The sequence below is a fragment of the Tiliqua scincoides genome, chromosome 3 (genome assembly GCF_035046505.1).
Source record: "Tiliqua scincoides isolate rTilSci1 chromosome 3, rTilSci1.hap2, whole genome shotgun sequence".
Taxonomy (NCBI): domain Eukaryota; kingdom Metazoa; phylum Chordata; class Lepidosauria; order Squamata; family Scincidae; genus Tiliqua; species Tiliqua scincoides.
The window spans coordinates 5,019,808-5,044,308 of record NC_089823.1 but is presented as its reverse complement, the minus strand read 5'-3'; the positions used below and the strand labels follow the sequence as shown (position 1 = coordinate 5,044,308).

Below are 24,501 nucleotides of genomic sequence, written 5' to 3'. Positions count from 1 at the left end.
GGCTCCATTAGCATCCAGGTCCCTGCAGCCTTCACAGAGAATCCCAAGTCAGCCATTTCAGTGGAAAAATATTGCCTGAGTCGAACCTGGTCTTGAAGGGCTGTCAGCAAGATTTTCTCCTCTCTTGAAATGAGCATCATGCGCTGCTCTCAACTCTTAGACCTTCCATGGCTAATGTCTCATCAGAAATGGCTGATGTCAGCACTTTGGACTGGATGAGGGGGGAGAAAGAGAGAGATTTATGCATGGAGTCTAATGATGAAGAGAGAATTCTTGGCATTGTCCATGTACTGTCCTTCTCTCCCTGCCTCCTCCAAGGCTCTCCGCCATAGGGAGACTGACAGCCTAATCCTAACCAACTTTCTGGTGCCGATGCAGCCCCAAGGTAAGGGATCAAATGCTCCCTTACCTTGAGGAGGCCTCCATGACTGACCCTCCATCGCAGACTGCAGCATGCATCCCTTTGACATAGCTGCATCAATGCTGGAAAGCAGTGGCATAGCTGGAGGGGTGGCAGAGAACTCAGCCTGACAGGGAGACGGGTGAGCGACCCCTCCTTTCAGAGCCATTCCCGGCGGGGGGGGGGGGAATGGAGCCGATGGATACAACATCTCCATTGTATCAAAAGGTATTTGTATTGGCAACCTTCAGTCTCGAAAGACTCTGGTATCGCGCTCTGAAAGGTGGTTCTGGAACAGCGTCTAGTGTGGCTGAAAAGGCCGATTCGGGAGTGACAATCCCTTCCACACCGGGAGCAAGTGGAGTCTGTCCCTGGTCTGTCTCCCTGGCTATGGGCCTTCCTTCTTTGCCTCTTAGTCTCAGACTGTTGGCCAAGTGTCTCTTCAAACTGGGAAAGGCCATGTTGCACAGCCTGCCTCCAAGCGGGCCGCTCAGAGGCCAGGGTTTCCCACTTGTTGAGGTCCACTCCTAAGGCCTTCAGATCCCTCTTGCAGATGTCCTTGTATCGCAGCTGTGGTCTACCTGTAGGGCGCTTTCCTTGCACGAGTTCTCCATAGAGGAGATCCTTTGGGATCCGGCCATCATCCATTCTCACGACATGACCAAGCCAACGCAGGCGTCTCTGTTTCAGCAGTGAATACATGCTAGGGATTCCAGCACGTTCCAGGACTGTGTTGTTTGGAACTTTGTCCTGCCAGGTGATGCCGAGGATGCATCGGAGGCAGCGCATGTGGAAAGCGCTCAGTTTCCTCTCCTGTTGTGAGCGAAGAGTCCATGACTCGCTGCAGTACAGCCACCACCCGGGTTGTTGCCCTGCCCACTGCATGGAAGAAGGTCCATCATGGGGTGACATGCTGGCCTCTAGCACTGGGTGACACAAACCCTAGTGACACCACTGCACAGCAGTGAACTCACAGTGTCACCACAGGGTGCCCCTGGTGGCACTGTGGGTGTCTCTCGTCTTCTTGGTTCTCCCAGGTGGTGCCTTCTTGGATTGCGTGAGATCCTGTACAATCCAAGTTGGTGGTGCCCAGGCAAACAAGGAAGAAGACACCATCATGAAAGAACGGCACTGTGACCATGACAGTTTGGAAACAGCTGCACTGGGAGCAGTTACCCAAACCTTACCTAACTAGAGTAGGGAGAAGGAAAAACCTGCAGGGTCAGACCAAAGGCCTCTTTCATCCAGCATACTGCTTCTCGCAGTGGCTAACCAAATGGCTCTGGGAAGTCAAGAAGGCAGCCATGAAGACAAAAGCCCCCCATCTTTGTTGACCCCCAACAACTGAGATTCAGGTGGATACTGCCAAAAGCAATAGGCAGAGTTTCCGTGGGCCACCACGACTAACCGCCAGTGAAAGGGTCCATGATGTTGGACTGTAAGTGCAAAACTATATAGATCAGGGACATGCAGCAGGTGGGGAGGCAGGTGAGGCAGAGCCTCCCTACTGGAGTCCTTCCAAAAGCACTGCTGCCTTGTGAGGTGTGCAAGGACTCACAACCCACGCACTCTGCTGGGGGTTGGAGTGGCTTCAAGCTGCTCCACTCTCCTCAGACCTGCGCCTCCTCTGGAGCAGGCACAAGTCCGTGGAGATCCATAGGGGCCAGGGCGCCTTTCCCATACATGAGGGGAAAGGTTTCCCCTTGCCTCTGGCTGAGCTGCCTTGGGCCCCTATCCTGCGCTAGACACAATGCAAGCTTCTTGGCTTGCCTGTTCCAGTGCAGGGTAGGAGTGCGTCCTCAGGGCACAATCCTAACCAGGTCTACTCAGAGGTAAGTCCTATTTTGTTCAATGGAGCTTACTCTCAAGAATGTGTGGTTAGGACTGCAGACTAAGCTCTTTTCCAGGACAGGAGTCTAAAAAAGAGGACATGACCTGGAAAAAGAGGACATCTGGGCACCCTGCGCTTTGGGATCCAGAAGTGGTAGGTAAAGGGGAGCTTGTAGAGCAGTCAGATGTTTATATTTTATTTTTATTTATTTATTTTTATTTTTAAAAAATATTTATTTTATGTGTATCTATTTATTTAATTCTTATCCCGCCTTTCTCTCCGAAGAGCAGGCTCAGTCATACACAGGCATTAAAATACATACACTATAAATGCATTAAAACAACATTAAAAGCGCACTGGTGGCAGAGCAGCATTATGTGTTTTGTTTCATTTTATTTAAATAACTTTATTTATTCAATTAATTAATTAATTAAGAGCTTTTGTGTTGGCAACCTTCAGTCTCGAAAGACTCTGGTATCGCGCTCTGAATGGTGGTTCTGGAACAGCGTCTAGTGTGGCTGAAAAGGCCGATTCGGGAGTGAAATTAAGACCACCAATCATATTTAATTAATTAAGAGCACCAATCACAAGAGCACCAATCACATTTAATTAATTAATTAAGAGCACCAATCACATTCAATTAATTAATTAATTAAAAGCATCAATCACATTTAATTAACTAAGAGCACCGATCACATTTAATCAATCAATCAATCAATTAATTAATTAATTAAGAGCATCAATCACAGCACCAATCACATTCAATTAATTAATTATTTTTTTAAAAATACATTAAATTTTAAATAAATTAAATATCAAATAAATAATTAATAACATTAATTAATAATAAATATGAAATAAGCCAATTATTAAGATACCAATTAATATTAATATAATTATTATAAGTAACATATTAATTAATATCTTAATGATTGATAATTAATAAATAATTCAGTTAATATAAATAAATAATAAATAGATAAAATTAATTAAAAATTAATAGAAATAAAAGATAAATTAATAGATAAATGCAAATACAAATGCAGCGCACTGGAGCTCACGTGCTTCCCCCCTCCCGCTGTTCCCGCGCGCGGCTCTCCTCCCCGCCCCCCGCCCGAGGGGCTCCCTGAGTGCAGCAAGAGGCCTTTTCCCGCGTCCCCGCGACGCCCCGCCCACCCGCTCTTCGCCGCGCGTCGTGACGTCATCGAGCCGAGCGGAAACGGCGCGCTGCCGCCGGCCCCGAGGACTACGCTTCCCAGAGGGCGCCTCGGAGACCGGGCGCATGCGCAGGGCGCGCTTTTGCGACTGCCATCTTGGCTGCCTTCAGCTGGCTCCGCCGCCGCCAAACAAACGCGAAGGTGCCTCTGCGGACGCGCTTCATGCCGGCTCCGGCGGCCCGCAGGCAGGTGGGTCCCTGGGGGGGTCCCGTCTTCCTGGGGGGGGGCCTCCCATCCTGGCCACTCTCGCCCAGGGGTGAGCCCCGCTGGCTGTGGCGGGACCTGCTCCTGAGGAGACCCGCGCAGGGCTGGGCTCGGGCTGCGCTCCTGCCCACACTTACCCGGGAGTAGGCCCACTGACTATCGTTGACTTACTTCTGAGTAGACCTGTCCAGGACTGGGCTCCGGGGCTGCCGCCCTGGCCGCACTTACCTGGGAGTAAGCCCCGCTGACTACAATGGCACTTGCTTCTGAGTAGACATGCACAGGATCGGACCCTCAGGCTGCCACCCTGTCGCCACCTATCCGAGAGTAAGCCCCATTGAGGCTAATGGGCCTTGCCTCTGAGTAGGCGTGCCTGGGGTTGGGCTCTCGGGCTGCAGTCGTATCCACACTTACCTGGGAGTAAGCCCCGTTGACTGCGGTGGGGCTTCCTTCTGAGTAGACATGCACAGGCTTGGGCCCTGACTGGTTTCCCCTGTGTGTGTGCGTCTCCCTTTCCTCCTCCCCACCTGGGCCCCTCTTGGGGGCTGGAGGGACAGGCCTGTGTGCAGGTCTGAAGGTGCCTCCTGCCCTTCTTAGGGGGGAGGGACGGGACACTGCTTAGCCTGCCCTTCTTTGTATTTCTGGCTTCCTGGAAGCCTCTCTCTCTTTGGGGGGGGGGGGGGCTCTGTGTTGCCTGAAGCAGCTTTGGGTGCAGTTGCTTCTCTCTTGGGAAGGACTTAACATCTAGGAAATATCACCCCCCCCCTTTGAGATGGGCTGTGAAGTTGATGATGATGATGGAGTTCTTTATTTGCTTGCTTTGCCTTTCCCCTTGTTTTTGGAAAGGGCATTTGGTCAGTGGCCACTTGCACTCACTGCCTGCCTTCCACCAGACTTAATACCCCCAGACTCTCAAGACTTAACGTCTAGAAAATACCAGCCACCCTCAGGTGGGCTGTGACCTTAATAATATTAGATGCCTTTAATTGCCTGGTTTGCCTTTGGTTAGTGGCCTCTCTCTCTCTCTCTCTCTCTCTCTCTCTCTCTCTCTCTCTCTCTCTCTCTCACACACACACACACACACACACACACACACACACACACACACACACAGAGATCTACTCTCACTTGCACCTCTACCTCTTTTCCTGTTCCTCTAGGTCTCCCCGCCTCATGCATTCCCTTATCCTTTAATATTTTTGTGCCTTAGGGCACCATAACAGCTCTCCTCTTTCCCCCATTGCCTGGCTGCTGCTTTATATTCATCTGTCCCCTCCCCCTTTTTTTTATTCTGAGGGTGGGATGGAGAGAGAGAAATAATAACCCACATTTTCCAGCTCCTCTCTTCCTCCCCCCCCCCCATTGATTTAGGTGTCTCTTGCTGGTTTACATGTCTTTCTCCCTGCCTTGCATTTTTCTTAGGGAGGAGAGATGCCTGTTCTTCCCACCCCCACTGATTTGATTGATGGGCTCCTTTTACTTTTCATACCTTTGTGTACACTCGCTTTTTTCCCCCTTCTCCCTTCCTATGTATGTGCACGGTCAGGTGGAGCCATTTCTCTCTTTCTTCCCCCCCCCCCAACAATTCCTGCATTCTTCTCCTCCTTTCAGTCCCTTTTCTGGCCTCCGTTAATGTGTGCTTTTTTGTTGGCAGTGGATCACATCTCTGTTTTCTGGTCACCCTCCTGAATTGAGGGTCCTTGAAAATGCCCCCTCATGACTCTAGTGTCACCTGTTCCCAAACCCATTGTTGTACATTTAGGCATTTCAGTCTCTTGGGGCAGGCCATTTTGAATCTCCCTCTCCACAACACAAAAGCACTAAGCTTTCTTACTTAAAGCTAAATTCCATTGAACTCCATGTGCTTTGCTCCTAAGTAAATATACCCAGATCAGGCTGTGCAGGAGTTGCAAGCAGCCTCCTCTATTCTCCTTCCTCTCTCGCTCCAGATCAGTATTTCTACACCTGGACAGATGTGGCATCTGTAGTTTGGATTTCAGGTCCTGGATCCATTGCCTTGTCCCGATATAATATTGGCTTGCATAGCACAGTGCTGCAGCATGCAGTTGCCTAAGGCTATGCATACCATCCTTGCACACCCGTCCTCATCCCTTTTTTTCTGTGGAGGAGAAGGGTAACACGGAATTTGGAACACTAGGAGTAGAACCTACCTTTTATCAGCGAGGTTAATCAACTGAAGCTTTAGTTGACTAATTGCTGCAAGACTCAGAATTAAGGGCATGCTTGTTGAACTTCTGATGCTGTTTTTGTTCCAGTTGCAGTAGGAAACAAAGAGAATGCTAAAGATGACCTTTCCTTTGCTGCATGGGTGGTAGCTTTTGTTTGAATTACGTTCTCCCGTGCTTCCTCCTTTGTGTTAAAAAAGAAGGCTTTGGTAACAGATTTGTACATTTTATACCCTACTCTGTGAAAATGCATGTGATTATCTCAAAAAACCTTTCTCTGTTTGGCAGTGCTAGGTTGGAGCAGAGAGAAGTCCGTCCTTAGGCGTTCAGCAGTTATGGTTTTGCCGTGCCAAATCTGAATGTTTATCCGTGCCCTGCGGGCCTCTTGTCTGCTTCCGGATCACAACATACGTCATTGGGAAAACGTGCCCTTGCTGGAGCCAAGTTGCTTTTTGGGTGGCAGTGTGGGGTGTATATTCATTCATTCATTCATACTGATGACAGGATGGATAATGTTGAGCAACTTAGTGCTTTGCAAGAGAATCGGATGTTACTTAGTGATTGCACTGCCCATTTAGAAAATAAGATGCATTTATGTGTGGATGTGGATTTGATGTTTATATAGCTCAAGGGTGACTTCTATGCACGTGGCTGAATTTAACCACTGTGCCAATTACACTATTCTGTGAAGCAGCGTTCTGGCTAGGCTTATAGTGGGGTGTGAGCACTGTGAATTTTCCTTACAAAAACACTCAAATGCTATGGAAGGTGTGTAAATTATGTAGATTGAAAGTACTGTTTGCATTTTTCCATAGTGTTTTTGACAAGGGGAAGAGCAAAGAGCTATCAGAACATCACCAACCTGGCTACTGAGATTTAATTATGTTTTGTCTCATACTTTCAATCTCTTTATGATCAGGGGGGCTAGAACAGTGGTTCCCAAACTTTTTAGTACCAGGACCCACTTTTTAAAATGGCACTCTATTGGAACCCATGTAGTTTTTCTAGACTTTTAAAAAAAGATCTTGAAAGAAACATTATTTTTATTTATTTATTTTTTACATTTATATCTCTATACTTATACATGCTTGCAAACTGACGGAGCTCAGCTCCTTGCAGGACAGTTAGCACCTGAGCTCTTTGCAGGTTAATTAGCACTATCTGATTTTTGAATTATCTCAGGGCTTGATATTTCTATCACCCTTACGTGACCCACTAAAAATCAGGTCACGACCCAGAATTTGGGAACCACTGGATGAGAAAGTTAATTTTTAAAAGACTTGAGTTGTTGAACTGTGCATCCCCAAACAACATTTGCAGTTTTATGAAAGTGCAGAGTACTTGCAGCCCTGTGGTTTAAGTAATGAAAGTTCCCAGTGTGAACAGTGTTCCTTGTCTGTGGTCTCTTTTAAATTAAAACTCCCTGTGACTTAAAACGTGCTTCCGACTGGTTTTCCTTTATTAAATAGGGCAGCTGCTGCCATGTTCTCAGCTTTGGGAGAGAGTCTGGTAGCCTAGCAGGGATGGTGAGCAAATGAACCTCTCTGCTGCAGAAAATTGTGGGGACCCAGCCAAACTGGGAGCAGTGGGGAAAAGACGAGTGTGCATCATTTTGTGCTCATTTCTATATGGGAACATTTGCAGCTATTCAAGCTAACACCATGGCTATGAGTTCTTTGGTTTCAGGCCTTATGTACTTTTCAGCAGAATCGAAGTACAAATCAGTCTGTGTCCAGGGGATTTTTTTAGTTCTCAGGGGTTGTATCGAAAGGTTTTCTTCCTCTTGTAGAAGGTGGTCTAATTCTGTGGAATGAAGGAAAGCTTCGGATACAACCCCCGTCCTCCAGTTTCAAACCTAACAGCAAGGAATGGGGTGTCTGCACAATTCTAATCTAGAAGATGAAATGTGCAGTCAGTGTTTTCTTTCAATTGTTGCAATGCATGTGGGAATGGGTTTACTTCAGCCTGATTCTTCATTGAGTTCCACAGTGAGCAACTGCAGCTGGCTGATAGCTGAAGATGGAACCTTCAACATGCCCCTAAAGTAATGGCTTTTGAACTTTCAAAGTTCAGGGTAACAGCTTAGTGTCTTCTAAGGTAATCCTGAATGCCTGCCATGACTCTCACTCATTCCTGAGGATTCACAGGCACGTTTGAGATTGTCAGCTCTTGTTAAGCATGGCACTGTTCAGGTTCTTTGGATTGTACTATAGCCCTATGTGAGCTAAGAGTGCTATCTCAAACACTGAGGTGGCACCTTGCGTTGTGTGGGGGAAGGTCATTGGTAATGTACAAAGCTGTCTTTCAAGAATGCTAGACTGCCATTGCCAGTCTCATCAAGGAACGTCTGATAAAGTTTTCAAGCAATAGTGAGGCTTTTCCAGAAAAAAAATGGAATCGTAAAAACTTATAGTGCCCTGAATCAGTTAGGATCTGACATATTTACTTATGTTTGGCAACCAAAACTGAGCATTTACATGATGTTTTAATATTCGTTGCTGGAAAAAAATCAAAGTTATTTACCAATCAAAGTATTTGATTAGGAAAGGATTAAAAAAAAAATACCGTAATGTGGGTTGATTTTCATTTTCAAATAAACCTAAAGATCTACTGGGTAATTCCTTATTTGAATCCTTGTATTCATCTTACACTCTAACATGCATTTCTCTTTTGTAATTTTCTTGAAATTTAAGAAAGTTGTTCAAAACATTAACACACTCAAAGATGTGCATGTGTGTATGTGTGAGAGAGAAAGATTCCTTGTTCCCAAGCCATGGTTTCAGTGTAGATGAGGCAGCCATCTTGCCAAAGCTGAGCAGATGTGGCTCTGATTGGAGCCTAAATGGGCAACTGCCGGGGTCTCCCATGCGTGCTGCCTTGAGTGGCATCATGGAAAGAAGTCAGGGAATCGATGTGATGTAATAAAATGTTTTGCCAGTTCTTCCCATGTGTTCAGTTGACTTGTGAAGGAGTGGGCTCCTGCCTACCGACTACCTGTGTTCATCAGGAGATGAGAATGGGCTTTCAGTTGGGAGGGAAAGGGCTATGGACACACGAAAATTGTGAGGAGGGATTGGGACAACCAGCTATGATCCATTCCTTGTTGATTATCTGGGTAGAATATGAGAAGTGGGCTATAATCACCTGTAAAAAGATAAGTGCCTAATTTGAATGGCGGTGTATCTCTGTATTATGTAAAAACTTTATTAAATAATTCATTTTTAGAACTGGAAAATGTCCTGTGTAAAAAAATATTGCCATGGAAAACCTTCTGCCCCATATCACTGCTTCCAAATAAGTCCAGTATTTCTTGAAAAAAACATTTTGAAAATCAGTGAGTGAAAGGGTCAATAAGGAAAGGAGAACAGTCTGGGTAGGACCTCTGCCTGAATGAGGTGAAGGGCCTCTAAAACAAAGCGGTCCACCATAAGGGCATCAGAGTTCTTTAATAGCAAAGGCAGGTGGAGGACTCTTTACTCTGCCAGCTCTCCAGGAGTCTGGTATGCTTGTCAGTGAAGGCAGGATTTTTCAAGTGTTTGATCTACTTTGAGCAAACAAATTTTGTGTAGACCCATCTGCCAAGGTTTTAGGGGCTCTTGTGCTCAGTCAAGACCATTGTTATAATTATTGCTGCTGTTTTCATCCCGCCTTTCCTCAAGGAGCTCAGATAATGTATGTGGTTTTCTCCCTTTGATCCTCACAACAACGAAATGAGATATAGGAATCTTTGAGGCTGTTCAGCTTGGGTTTTCCTGGGCTAAGTGACTAAACTCTAGCCACTATTCTGGATCAGCAGGGCTCTTCTTGTGCTAGTTATGCCACATTTAAGGTCCGTCTGCTCCAACATCCCATTTCCAGCAGCAGTGAACCAGATGTCTGAGTAGTCCGCAAAGAGAACTTGAAAGCAGTGGCCCCATCCCTGTTGTTGCCCTTCAACAGTTGGGATCTTAAGACCAGAGATGTGCATCCTTGCAATGTAGAAGTTTCACGTAGCCCTTGTGGTGAAGAGCCATTGACAGACTTTCTTTCCTCTTCCGTGAATCTTTCCGTAAGAACATAAGAAACATTGTGCTCTATAATACTGTTTAAAGATGGTCTTGTCTAGTTGCTGCGCGCATTTTATATGTGGCATATATATGTCTAATTTTCCGTTTTAAGAATTTTTATAATTATTGAAGCTTTCCCTAGAATTTTGCAATAAAAGCCAGGAAAAACTATTTAGAATACTGTTGGCATCAGTTTAAATGTGCTTCACATTGTTAGCTGTAAATAATGGATAACTTAGAAATTAGTTTCTTAAATTAGGTTAGAATTGAACATTGTGGTTCTTCGCTGTTTCTGTTCTAATAAATTTATACGTCCAATGTTTGACCAGATTTTCACTTGTCAAATGACCAGCTTTGTTTTTAAAAACTTCCTTTATTTTTTTCCTCATAACATATGACATCACATGAACACAAGAGTTTGTCTGCTCTAAGTGTACACACCTATGTGAAAGTTAGATTTGACATAAAATATAACTACAGTGAGCCCTCGGTATCTGCAGGGGATCAATTCTGCAGACACCCCCTGCGGATACCAGTATCCGCTAATAATGACATCTGCAGGGGTTATGGCTCTACAGAACTTACCTAGAGGATGCGTGTGGCCTCCCTGTGCCTTGGAACACCTCCTGGACACAACTGGAAGTCACTGGCATGAACCAGAAGTGGCTTCCAGTTGCATTTGAGCAATGGTATAGCTAAGGCATCTAGAACCCAGGGGCACAAAAAATTTTAACGCCCCCCCATAAATAAAATAAAAAAATTAACACCCCTCCTTTGCATCCAAGAGGTGGTCTGAGGCACAGGAATGTAGTGTGGCTTTCCTGCACCGCAGGAGGCCTCAGAAACGTACTTTCCGTTTCCGTGAAAATTGGAAGTACCTTTCTAAGGTCTCCAGCTCCACTGCCAGGGGTGCAGATTGGCAATTCCTCAAGATGTGTTGCCCAAGACAGTGTACCCCTTGCCCTCTCTTAGCTACACCACAGTATCCGGGAGGCCTTCTGCAGTGTGGGCTTGGCATCCATGGATAAGGATAAATCCATGGATAAGGAGGGCCCACTGTAATGAAAAATTCAGAACTAAGGAGTGAAACCTTCTGTCTCTTTGTTCTCAAAGTATGCTTGGATCAAGAAGTCAGGAATTGAAGCACATAAGTGGAAGGTGGTCTGTGAGAGCCCAAAGGCACACTCCTGTAACACCAAATTGTAGTTTTATTTTGCTGTGTGATGACTTGGCTCACGTGTAAAACTTGTGCTCTGCATGATGAAGGCTCTGGCCTTGATCCCTGGTGATCAGTTAGCAATACTGTGAAGAGTTCATAGAGAACCACTGCCAGTCAGATAGACAGCATTGTACTTGATAGATCAAAAGTCTGACTTGGTATAATGCAACTTCATTCATAAATTTGAGTCATTTACTCTTGTGATCCCAATAGAAGTACAGTATAAACCATTTTGTTTGAATCACTTTTTTCAAGTGGTTAACAAATGGGGAGATTTGATGTAAGCATGGGCACCATTTTCCCTGTTCTTGTGCAGTTTCCATGTGATTTGAGAGCCTTCCCATTATTGTAATGTCCTGTGCTTTATCCAACCATAGATTCTGTACTAGCAGAACAATTCCATTCCAAAATCCAGCTGCAGCAAGTTCTGTTCCATCAGAAAGTACCCCATTTTTGGTCACCTTCTGATTAACCATTAATAAATATCTGCATGTTAACTGAGCCTCTCCAGTTGATGATGGGTTCTTGTTGTGGCCTTGGCACTGAACCAGTCACTCATTGTTTGCAAACTGAAAGACCTCTTTTAATAAATGCCCTGGGGTGGGTGGATGAGCCTTATCGGAGTGGTGGTGGTGCCTCCTCCTCAAGGACGAGCTCACAAGCATTTACTGTAGGTGCGTACAGTGAACCCTCAATTTAAGATATAGTAAATGATGGATAATGTTTACTTCATTAAAAACTACTCACCTGTAGTGCACGCCTGCATTTTCACACATGCCTTTGGATTTCAAATCAAATTATCCATTCAGTCATGTCCGACCCTTGGCGATTCCATGAACCAGCTCTCTCCGTGATTTCCGATCTCATACAGCTTCTTTTAAGTTGCTTTATATTTTGGCTAGGGTCTGCTTTGATTACATCCGGCTAACCCATTCTTTGATGTCCTCATCGTCTTTTGCCACTGACCATTCCGAGCATAACATTTTTCTCCGATGATGTTGACCACATGACATGACCAAAGTAACTAAGGCTGCAATCCTAAGCACAATTTCCTGAGAGTAAGCCCCATTGAACAAAATAGGACTTACTTCTGAGTAGACCTGGTTAGGATTGTGCCCCAAGCCTGAGTTTTATTATTTTGCCTTCCATTTGGACATATCTTCCCCATTAGTCTGTTAAATCAAGCATTTGCTGTATTGATCTGTTTTGACAAATTGAAAGAAGTGGAGACAATGAAGGCGGGGGCTGAAACTCCCCAGTTACAGTCTGCATAAAGTTCCGCAAGGTGGCTATTCAAAATAGAACCAAACAATCATGGAAGCCCCAAGCACCTGCTTCTCACAATATGGTTTAACTGAACAAGACCAAGCTATGATTGGAGTTCTTGGTTTAAATCGTGCCTCTACCATGAGAACACTAAGTGGTACTAACCTGCCTTGTAGGATTGTTATCCAGATTACTGAGCCAGAATAAATGGTGCTTTGATGACTTGAAATGTGAAGTTCTGTTATCATTGGAAATTTCTGTGGTTGGGAAATGCAAAATGTACAATCCTTTTCCTTCACCTTTCAACAGCAATCCTTGCTCTAACATTTCCCTATTGCAAGTTCTTGGCTAGTTATAGCTGCTCTTGAGATCTTTGTCAATATTTCCCTGTGCTTATGTGCTTTTGCAGGGAGGCTGAGCTCTTCAGGAGCCAACCAACCAAGGAACAATGCCTGTTGTGTGGCCAACCCTTCTGGATCTCAGCAGGGATGAGTGCAAAAGGGTCCTTCGCAAATTGGGTATGTCAGAGACCCTTCCTTGGGTCTTTGTTGTCTCCTTTGCTGCTGTCATGTCTGTTAGATCTGGGTCATGCATATGTTGATTGCAGAAAATAAGTTGCTTTTGAGCTGGTCTACACAGGAACAGATGAAGTGATGGAATTCTGAGGCAATAGAATGGGCTGTACTAGTTGGTGTAGCATACAGCTTAAACATTTTTATTCGAGTTTTCTTTTTGCTTAATATACATGCAGTCTAAATTGTTCATTGAGGGGCTATTGTTGCGTTTTGCACCAAACTCATGTTCTAGATAACTTTAACACCAAGGTACACGAGTTCAGATTTGTCCATTTGATTTTGTGGCTCCACATTAGTGAAATCCAGTGTGCTCTTTAGAATTATAGTATTATATCTGAAATCTCACTTTGCAGTTTTTTAAACCAGAGATTAGACCAAAGATTTCAGGTGTTTCCTATATGTAAACCTGATTTATGCATGAGTGGAAGCCAGTCAAACTTAGATTTGAGTGGAGAGAAACAGCCAGACGATCACATTTTAAAAATTATTTTAGTGATAGACATGGTTAAAAAAAAATGATGCAAGTGCTGCCCTCAGCTTACAGTCTGATAGACATCTGACACAAGAAAAGGAGGACAGGGAGAGGTGAGCAGGGCAGTTCATGTACTTTCTCTAGATCATGCAACTTGAGAATTACTGTAAGGAAGCAAATCCTGTGGCATCCAGTAGCCTTATTTTTGAGTAAGCATTCTAAGGTGTGCAAGATTGAGGATATATCCTAGCCTTGCACATACCTTCTACCTGCTTCCTTTCTTGTTCCCGAGCCAAAAAGAGTACTATAACACTCTCCCAGCTGCCTTTTCTACCTTTTAAAACTAGGGAAGTGGAGACAAGCCCTCTTCTAAGCTTTCTAGTTTTTCAGATTTAATCTTAATTCTTAGGAATTTAAATTTCTTCTTTTCCCCTTATAGAATTGGAGGCATATGCTGGAGTTATCAGTGCCTTACGTGCACAGGGAGATCTCACAAAGGAGAAAAAAGACCTCCTTGGAGAACTTTCCAAAGTGCTTAGGTAAATCTTTTTTGTCTTTTTGTTCATATTTATATTCTGCCTATTTAGCCCAAAAGGGGCAGCTTGTGGTAAAATAAGATGGTACAATTTGTAAATACTTGAAATAATAAAATAATAAACATTTTTCACTGTATTAAAATAGCAGTCAGTGCCAAAAGAAAACCCCTACAAAAACACACAGGTCTGTTGTTCCTAATCACTAGCGGCTTGATTGGAATAAAAATGTTTTTCCCAACTTCTTATTCTTTAAAAGGTAGAGTGGGGTTTTTGGTCCCTCCTGTGTTAGTGTTCCACAGAACAAGTGCCATGATCAAAAAGACCTGCTTCCAGTTATCTTTGGTTGAGGGAATTTGAAGAGGAGTCTTGCTTCCAGAATGTCATGTTTCTCTGCATTTATTGCTCTGGCATCTTTCAACAGCATTTCAACTGAAAGACATCGGGCTGAAGTTCGGAGAGCAGTCAATGATGAACGACTGACGACAATTGCACATAAGTAAGACTAAAATCCCTTAAGTTGCAAAAAGGTCTATCCTTATGGGTGTCCTTTTCTTTAGTATTTGGTGTCACAACTGTCATACACCAGCAATATTTTGTATTCTTTTTTTAGGGAACAAACCCCAGTGTTTTGGTTTTAAAACAGAATCCCCATGATAAAATAGCAAAATAAAAATGCAGTCATAGCACTTACACCTTAAAAGCAATGAAGTGGGAAGGGAGCCAGGTGGAATAAGCCAAGCCAGCTGCTCTTTGAAATGAGAATGTTTTTTACATAGCGGCAGAGTTCTTTGAAGGGGCCATATGATGTTTGAGAGTTCTAAGGGAGAGTACCATAATGGAGAGAGCCCTCTCTCACATGTCCACTGAGTAGACCTTGGACACGATGCAAGAGGGCCAAATTCAGTGGTCAGATGGGATTGTTTGGTACCTCACGTATATGGTCTAAAATTTTTAGTGCTTTAAAGATGGGGCTCTCTCTACCATGAAGCAGACCACTTTTGGTGGCAGATTGTGGGCTGGTTCTCAGGGCAGGACAGCAGCCACTGAGCAACGCCCCCCCCCCCCCCCCGCAGAAGGTGAAAAGGAAGGAAGGTGGAAGGAAAGTGAAATGGTACCACACTTCCTTTTGCCTTCCCATAGAAGGGGAATAGATCTGAAAGAAGGAAAGAATTGGGAGGGGGATTCTAATGAGGAGGCGCCATTCTTTTTTTGGACAGCGTTTTCCAGCCCGAGCTCTTTTTTTAACCAGAGACCCAGGAGACCGAGCTTTCTGCATTGAACACATGTGCAGTTCCCACTGAGCTATTGACCTTGACCAACTTCCCTACTGGATTGGTAGTACTGAGCAAGCTGTCTTTCAAGGAAGCTCAGCTGCCATGACTACTGTATCTCATTTGAGAAACCCCTGATATGTTTGCAAAACTTCTCAGAACACAGTCTGAAAAGATGTGCAGTACTAAATGGTGGAAATCAGTCAGTTAATTGAAAGTTTAGTCCAGGACAGGTCACCCCACTTGATGGCTTCAGTAATTGCAGACAAATTAGTTGTGATTAGGAAGACATAGTCTGGTTGCGATGAAACAGAACGCTTGCAGAACTGCCTCTCTCTCTTCTAGTATGTCTGGGCCCAACAGTTCTTCTGAGTGGTCTATTGAAGGCCGTCGGTTGGTACCTCTGATGCCACGGCTGGTTCCACAAACAGCTTTTACTGTAACAGCAAATGCTGTTGCCAATGCAGCTCTCCAGCACAATGCATCACTTCCATCTCCTGCAGAAACAGGGAGCAAAGAAGGTGAGGGTATGTTGTCCTTCTCTTTGAATATTGGGAATGGGAGAAAAACAGCTACGGTGCTTGAACGGGTTGCTCTGGTTAGGCTCAGACCTTCAAAGCTGTTCCTTGTTTTCCTTTGAAATGCCCCCAAATAGGACTTTGATGTGAATCGATTTGCAAACATTTTGGTTGAAAAGCAGAATGATAAAGATGGTGGCATCCAGAGTGATGCATGAATGAAAGCACACCCTGAACGCAAGCTTCCTCTGAGAATATTCTGTTTTCCTTGAGCCCTTGCGTAAGTGGAATTCTCTCGGGATGTTCTTGGATTCACATCCAAGTGGATGTGTAAGTGGAATTCTCTTGGGATGTCCTTCCATTCACGGAAGCACCACTCTTGGATGTCACACGATAGTAATTATTTCGGGCTTGGAAATATCCGTCAAACATTTTTCATTTGGATTCAGTTCCCTGGATTTCAGGTTTCGTGAAAAAGCCACAACCTGATACCAAACTCTCTGTGAATCAAGGTAATGATTTCCCACCTCTTTAAAAGATATCCAGCAGCTAACTATGAATAAAAAATTTAAAAATAGCAAACTTTTTTAACATACAACAAACAAAAAGGTCATAAGAAGAAAAACACACCTGGATCAACAGGAGGGAGTAGTCCAGCGTCCTGTTCTAGTGTGGTGAACCAGATATCCCAAAGGGAAGCCCACAACCTGGCCTTGGACGCAGCTGTCTTGTCCTGGCCGTGGAGGCTGGCATTCATTCAAAAATATCTTGGCGTTGCTGCAGAAGAGTAACCTTTCTGAAGTTAATTCTTTGTTTATGTGTGAACCTGCCTTATACAGCTGCACCATATGGGTCTGTATAGCCCATTGTACAGCAGTATTGTCTGTTGTTAGGTTGTTATGAAATGACTACGTGGGTGCTAGTAGTCATCAGTCACTGTTGGTGATCCTGCAAGTTGCATACTGTACAAAATTTTTGCTTTTACGTACTTACTGAAAGTATAATACAATTCAGGCATTTGGGAATTTGGTACCAATATAACCTACCTATAACGTTCCTGTGGATCACTTATTTCTGTGGTTGAACTCTTTGGATGGACTGATGGAAAAGAGGGATTTGGAAATGTTTATAAAGTTGCTAACTGCTGCTAAAGTTTGTTGCCTGTTATAGGGAGGAGAATCTAGCTCCTATATTCGAATGGCTCCACAAATTGTGAAGTAGTCTTAATGTCAAAAACAATGTATTTTGTGCAAGGAAAAGAGCCACGGATAACAAGGAGAACAATTTATTCAGAAATGATCTACTTTTTTTGCATTTTGGAACAGTCTTTAGATTTTAGAAATCTAATTTTAGAAATGGGCTATGTCAGATGCAAGCATCTGAAGAATTGGCAAGCATTCTTCACCTTTCCATATGCCCTACAACTGGAACTCTCTTCAGAGGACAGAAGGAACATCGGAAAGCATGAACAAGGATAAATTTTAAATAGTCAGCGGGAGGGAAAGCCCAGTTTAAATCAAAGTTGCTGTTATATGATTTAGATCAGCCATTTTCAACCACTGTGTAGTGGCATACTGGTGTGCCGCGAGTGGTCCACAGGTGTGCCACAGGAATTTGGGGGTAGGTATTAATAGGGCCAGTTGGAAATGTGAGTCCCCACTGGCAGCATGGTGTGCCTTGTCAATTGTCAAAAACCTGGTGGTGTGCCTTGACCATTTTAGTGCCTTGTCAGTGTGCCCTGAGATGAAAACGGTTGAAAATCACTGATTTAGATACTTGTGTTCTCATTGGTTTATTGGTATTAAATATGATTATTGGAGTCTGATCTGGTTTCAGGGATCAGGTAATTGCCAGGCATAATATAGGGGTAGAAGGTCACCCAAAGATCTGTCGTTGGTACTTTTGCTGGTTCCTGGCCCCCAGAGAGCCATCGTAGCTTTGTATACTGTCATGCTGTATGATGTCTGAGAACGGTCCTTCCCTCCACAGTTTTCACTTTACAGAGAAAGCTGCCTTTCACAAGGTCCATTTTAAGAGATATGTTTTAAGTTCAGATTTCATTTAATTTGTGAGAAAGTTGCTATAGTTGAAACCTTTTTAAAAATCAGATATGTATTTTTATTCACTTTTTAAAAAATGATTGTGTTTTTAATCCACACTGATACAGAGGGCAGTGGGAAAACCCACTGAGGTTTTTCCGGGTGCACCTTCTGTTTAATCTGCATTCCATAGAAATGTGTGTTTTGGGTTAGTGGGAAGGCTCCTTCATTTTAATGGGGCTGAACATGTCCCCAGCAAAACGTTCAGGATTATGATGTTGAAAGTGTGTCTGGGACCGGAAAGCCGTTATGATAGCATGAGGGCCAAAATATTCTGCGCTTCAGTTTATCCAGCAGGTGCCTCTTTTCCCTCTCCAGTGGTGGTCTGCTATTCCTATACAAGTACCACTTCAACACCGACATCCACCCCAGTGCCAAGTGGCAGCATCGCAACTGTGAAATCCCCCAGGCCTGCCAGTCCAGCATCCAATGTTGTTGTTCTGCCAAGTGGAAGTGCTGTCTATGTCAAAAGTAAGCAAAAACTGTCATCTTAAACTCTTGCAGAAACAGGAATGAGACCAGCATCCAGAGAACTACTTAAGGTGTGCCCCAAACCTTTGAGCAGCAGACTGTCCATCACAAACTGTATTTGAGAGCTTCCTCTGTCTAAGAAAGTGAGAGGAAACCTGTTTTGTAGCATGGGCAAAAGGTGTTACTGGTTGAAAGAGTGGGTGTGTGGAACTAGTTGTGTGGTGCTTTGATTCAATCCCAGCCTTGCATTTGGGTCCAGAGGTGCCTTCCTGCTGGCTGGAAGCCTCTTCCACTGGGCAAGAATGAGAACAGTAACCCCAAATCAGCAAACTCCATCTATTTATGCAAGCTTTTTTCAAATCCTGGTTTATGTGCCACCTTTTGTCTTAAAAATTTAGATGCTCAGGATGGCTCACAAACAATACAATAGCTAAAATACAATGAAATAAAAACATTTTAAGATGCAGTGCATATAAAGTAGCAAAATGAAAAGAGGGAAGCAACCTCTGGGGGACAGAATACACCACTAGGGAGAAGGCCAACTTGAACAAAGTGGTCCTCACTGAGTTGTAGAGTTGTGGCCCTGCCATAGAGAAGGCTTTTCCCCTCAACCTAGCCTCAGTCAGTGGCAGTGCACTTAGCAGGGCCCCTCCAGACAACTTTGGGGACAAGTCATTGAGTACGGGAGGAGGCCATCCTTCAAATACCAATATCCCAACCCAAGAAGGGCTTTAAAGATAAAAACCAGCATCTTGAGTTGCATTGGCAGCCAGTGTGGCTGCAGGAGCAGCAGTAAAACAGTCAATCCACCATACCCTCTCACAGACCGCTATATTCTTCACTAGTTGCACTGGTTGGTCATCAAGGGCAGCCCCTGTTCAAGCATGTTGCAATGCCTCAGTCTGGATAGCCCCAGGCTTGGGTGACTGTGGTCAGGTCAGTCACGTTTTTATGACCCACTGGAGTTTGTACAGCTGTTATGTTGCTTATTCACCACCTTTCTCATGCAGTGAAACACCTGCCATTAGCAGTCATGAAGGAGAGTTTATAGAGCAATACAAAGTCACTACTTGGTGTTCTGGAGATTGAAGCCAGGATGGTCAAGTTACTCATATGCTTTTTGAAAAAAAAGATGTATTAGTGTCATTTTTGGGTTGTGAATTGCCTCAGGCATCTGCATGAATCTGCCCAGGTGTTGAAATTTTCTTCAGAGGGCCTCTTGCAAGTGTCCTCCCCCCCCCCCCCCGGATTAGATGGGTGGTGACCCCTGGCAGAGCCTTCAGTGTTGTGTTGCCCCATTTTTGGAACACTCTCCCTAGGGAAGCTCACCTCATAACAGTCTGACTATCTTTTTGTCACCAGATGATGGCTTTTAATTCACAGACATATTGTGGGTTTTAGTTGCAACTGTTGTGTGAGCTTGTGTTCCACCACTGTGTGGTGTGTTTGTTCATTGAGTATTGTTTTATTTCTTGTAAAGCATTGTATAGGGTTACCTAAAGTGATGCAGAAATACCACAAAGAAATCCTTTAGAGCAGGTGGAAAATAATTTAGAATAAGGTATTTGGCATAGAGAGGGAAAAATTGAAACTGAAATGCCCATGTTCTTAAACCAGTTAAACCAGCAATTTCTTCTCCAGTTCAATGGGGTGATCAGATGCAGAACTAAGGAGTGTGTGTCATTGCAGGTGTGAGCTGCTCAGACGATGATGAGAAGCCCCGCAAAAGGCGCCGCACCAACTCCTCAAGCTCCTCCCCCGTCCTCCTGAAGGAGGTCCCGAAGGCCGTCACACCGGTGACCAAAACCATTACGGTGCCTGTCAGTGGCAGCCCCAAAATGAGCAGCATTATGCAGAGCATTGCCAACTCTTTGCCACCCCACATGTCCCCAGTGAAGATCACTTTCACCAAGCCGTCAACGCAGACAACCAACACAACAACTCAGAAGGTAGATGAGGGTGGTTTGTGTATATGTGAAGCTCATTTTAAGTCAGTAGTCCATAGCTTGGGTGGGCAGAAGGTAGGTCAGGATTTACTGGTAGATGTCTGGGTGACTTGTCATGCCGTAGTAATGTTTTCTGACTCCTGTTAGAAATAGCAATAACCAATTGACTTGCAAGCTTTTCAGAACACCCCGACCCACTCACTCTCTTGTGTTAATTACTGATCTCCCAACCTTAGTATTCCTCACTGGTAAAATATTTTGTTTGGTTGCCTTTCACCAGGTGTTTGTACAACCCTACTTAATGTATTGTTGGACTCCCTTATCTGTAGTAATAGTGAAGTTGGCTGCAGAGGTGGAGTCTGAGGCTTGGGACCAGTGGCACAGTGAGTGTCTACTCAGAAGCAATCTCCCTGAGTTTGAGGGAAGTGACTTCCAGGTGGATGTGCAAGAATTGTGCTGAAGGGGAGGGGCAAAGACTGGCTACCAGAGACTTTGGCTGGGCTACAAGGCCAGCCAAATTTGTGGGTACCCATTAACTAGTACTGATTATCTGCTGCTTCAGTGCCACTTTTTGGCTTAGTCATCTTTAGGGGGATAGTCACATGGGCTTTTCCAGCCAATTGAGTATTTCCTAGTAAATATCATAACATTGCAGTGCTCTATATTGGATCAGTTTTGGTTATGCAAGGGCTGTGGTTTCTAGATTGGCATTGTCCTTGCTCTGAATTGGTAAGCTGTTTTTACTCTGTTTCAGAGCAGTCTCCTTCCTTACCCTGTGTGAAAGGGCATGTGTGTATTTCTGTGTGTTTGGTACTTCTGAAAGCTTCCATAAGCACCTTTCTCTCGCTCCTCCATATTCTTTTTTAGATCAGCTTGATGTAAGATAAATAGGTCCTTTTTATTCCCTTCCAGGTGATCATAGTAACCACATCCCCCAGTTCCACTTTTGTGCCCAACATCCTCTCAAAGTCTCATAACTACGCAGCTGTCACCAAGCTTGTCCCAACATCAGTCATTGCCTCGACCACGCAGAAGCAGCCAGTGGTCATCACCGCGACCCAGTCCTCTGTGGTTAGCAGCAGCACCAGCGCAGGTAGCTGCTGTACTCCATCCTCCACTCCAGGCACTGTTGCTGTGACCACCGTGGTGTCGTCAACACCCTCAGTAGTTATGTCAACAGTAGCACAAGGTGAGTTGTGGGCTGTTCTTAAAAAATGCATTGTTGGTTTGAGAGAGTGGCATTAAGTGCTGAGGGGAAGGAATTGGGGCTCTCAAACTGGAATGCACACACAGTTGTCTTATTATACAGTTGGCCTGCATCTTACTCACACTTGTGCGAATTCAGCTGCATGTGCTTGGTGAACAAAACAAGAAAGGCAACAATTCACATAGTGCTGGGTGATTTCACCCACCATTCCACTTACTAAATAACATGCCCTGGAGTGAGCCTGAAACCGGAGAGTGAATCTATTGTTTCTTCAATCTGTCTTAGTTGCCTCCTACTCTTGTAATTGTTAGCGACAGTATGCGTTTTTTGTATGCAAGAGATTTTCAGGGTCATTTTGAGTATTCAGTACACTATTTTAGGTTTACGCGCTGACTCTGGAATGTAACCCTTTGCGTAAGATTTGGACTGACTGTACCCTAGTCCCCTTCCTGATATGCTAGTTTTCTGTGTGCAAGGGTTTTTTTTACCATGTAGATTGTAGAGCATTCAGCAGGTTGTAATTCTCCAACTATAGTCTGAACTGGTACAGTCCAGAAACAGGGCTTGCCACCTTAGTTGTAAAGCTACAAGCTGTAGCTGGTTTGATTTAAAAAAAAAATTCAGTAGACTGAAAGGGCATTTCTAAAATGCAGGCTTTTAAAAACTTTGTTTGCTATAACTACTCAATAACTGCAAGTAGAAGGCAGCATCTTAAAAGAAGCATTCTCCGTTCACTCTCTTAAGAGGAAATGGCTCTTCCGTGGTGAGATGTGATGTGACACAAATGCACCTTTCTAATAAATGTGTTTTTTTCTTACAAAACCATTGTTTATGTTTGCATTAAAAGTAATTTGATTATAGGATCATGAAGGTTAAACAACTAAGGACCCAATCCTATCCAACTTTCTAGCACTGGTGCAGCTTGGAGGTAAGGAAACAAATGTTCCCTAACACTGAGGAGGCCTCTGTGACTGCCTCCCCACCAAAGGATGCAGCACACACCCCATTGGCATGGCTGCACCGGCCCTGGAAAATTGGATAGGATTGGGCCCTAAACTGAATGTTAGCACTGCTCGTCTGGGAGTGGCCTAGGCCTGGATCATGAAGCTATGTGCGGCTTGGTTGTCATAAGGAAAACTGCCTGAGCTGTTGTTTAAAGGCAAAAGTGGTGTGAAATGAGGAGCCTGGCAATAAGCTTCTCCCGGTCTTCTCTCTTCCAGGTGTCTGCACATCGGCCATTAAAGTGTCATCAGCCAGGCTGCCTTCCCCCAAGAGCTTGGTGGGAACACCCACCCAGATCCTAGCACAGTTTCCCAAACAGCAGCAACAGCCCTCCCCCAAGCAGCAGCTACAGCCGGTTCAGCAGCAGGTGCAACAGCTGCAGCAGTTAACCCAGGTTTCTTCCGTCTCCCAGCCGCTGCCACCACAGCAGCCACCCCCACCTCCACAGCAGTCTCCTTTGCCACCAGGGATCAAGCCCACCATCCAGATCAAACAGGAATCGGGTACTGGTGAATGAATGTGCTTGTTTTAACATCTAGAACAGGAGTGTCAAACTCATTTCATGCAGTGGGCCAAATAGCATTCATGATGCCTGCTGAGGATCAGAAGTGATGTCATTAGACAGGAAGTGATGTCATTAGACAGGTCAAAACCAGGAATAAGCACTCTCTTCTCATTTAAGAATTCATTAGCTGCATATGATAGAAGAGAAAATACACAAATAAGGGAGAGCCCAATTATCAGGCGGGCCACCCTTTCAGCAGTGACGCCTCAGCATTGGGGCCTAAGGTTGTGCTGATCTGTTCAGTCTTAGTTGTGGTGTTCTGTTTTTGTCCTGGTGCCATATGCAATTTAATATGGAGGTTTCTGTTACTTTATTTTTAGTGCATGTTTAGTATGTTGTGAGCTGGCTTGGGAGCCTCCCTTGGGAAGGGAAAGGGAAATGGGGGCATTACACTTATTATTTATGTAGACTAACCGTAAACTGCTTCCTCCTTAGGTGTCAAAATCATTACTCAGCAGGTTCAGCCCAGCAAGATTCTACCCAAGCCTGTCACAGCTACCTTGCCCAGTAGTAGCAATTCACCTATTATGGTAGTGAGCAGTAATGGGACAATCATGACAACGAAACTGGTCACAGCCCCCGCTGGTAAGTCTTCCTAGGCTTTGTGGGGGTGTATGAAACTCATACATTTGCAGGACTTTGTGATGATCATGTAATTCAGGATAGTTAGTCCTTAATGCACTTTCATTGTTCTCTTGTGGTGTTAGTCTCAGTGGCTAAAGGAAAGGGGAAAAGAAAGAGGTATCCTTCCCTGCTTTGATGCAATAGGGTCCATACTCAACCAGTACCTACTGAAGGGGAAGGCATCCTCATCCCAAATTGTGTTGATCCTGGCAGTGTTGTCTTGGTGTTGAATGTCTTGCTTGGTTGTCCTCACTGTGCTCCATATCCAAACTCTTCTGCAAACCGAGAACTTTCTTGCAGCCATCCTGGATATGCAAAACTATAATTGCTGCAGTATTTAAGGTGATGGGCCGGGAATCCTGTATTATGGAGAGCTTTGGCAATGTGCCATTCTCAGTGGCATGTGAATGTTTTGTTCTAAGCTCTGCTGACTTCTGGTCTTGGTTTTCCTCCATCTAGGGACTCAAGCGACTTACACCCGTCCAACGGTAAGCCCATCCATAGGAACGCGCATGACTGGCACTCCGGGAGCTGCCACTTATGTAAAAACCACCAGCGGCAGCATCATCACGGTCGTCCCCAAATCTCTGGCCACGCTGGGAGGCAAGATAATCAGCAGCAATTTTGTTTCTGGTAGGGACATGAGAATCACCTTCTTTCTCAAAACACCCAAAGCAAAAATGGACAGTTGAGTTATTGGGGCTGCAGCTTGGCCTAGTGGGGGCTGTTACTTCCTTGTCTGCTCAGTGAGGGTCTCCTCTTAATGCCAGCAGTGGGATGAAAAAGCCATGCATGTATTTTAAAGGGTGAATGGGCAGGTGTGGGGGCAAAAACAGAACCCATGTT

At 44.6% G+C, this 24,501-nt stretch overlaps 1 protein-coding gene across 7 annotated transcripts in view; it reads left to right on the top strand.

Annotated features, from left to right (window-relative positions):
* Nucleotides 1-3,557: 3,557 nt before the first annotated feature.
* Nucleotides 3,558-24,501, top strand: part of EMSY (EMSY transcriptional repressor, BRCA2 interacting) — a 39,691-nt gene continuing 18,747 nt past the window's right edge. For 3 of the 7 annotated variants that reach the window (XR_010794143.1, XM_066621830.1, XM_066621826.1), the window contains exons 1-11: nt 3,558-3,637; nt 12,779-12,887; nt 13,856-13,955; nt 14,374-14,448; nt 15,569-15,750; nt 18,159-18,311; nt 20,001-20,260; nt 21,170-21,446; nt 22,685-22,975; nt 23,467-23,616; nt 24,115-24,288. Coding sequence is in view for 6 of the 7 variants with exons in the window: in XM_066621830.1 (XP_066477927.1) it covers nt 12,818-12,887; nt 13,856-13,955; nt 14,374-14,448; nt 15,569-15,750; nt 18,159-18,311; nt 20,001-20,260; nt 21,170-21,446; nt 22,685-22,975; nt 23,467-23,616; nt 24,115-24,288 (1,732 nt within the window). In the remaining variant the exon portion in view is untranslated. The remainder of the gene's footprint in view (nt 3,638-12,778; nt 12,888-13,855; nt 13,956-14,373; nt 14,449-15,568; nt 15,751-18,158; nt 18,312-20,000; nt 20,261-21,169; nt 21,447-22,684; nt 22,976-23,466; nt 23,617-24,114; nt 24,289-24,501) is intronic. The other 4 variants (XM_066621831.1, XM_066621829.1, XM_066621828.1 and 1 more) reach the window with 3 other exon arrangements.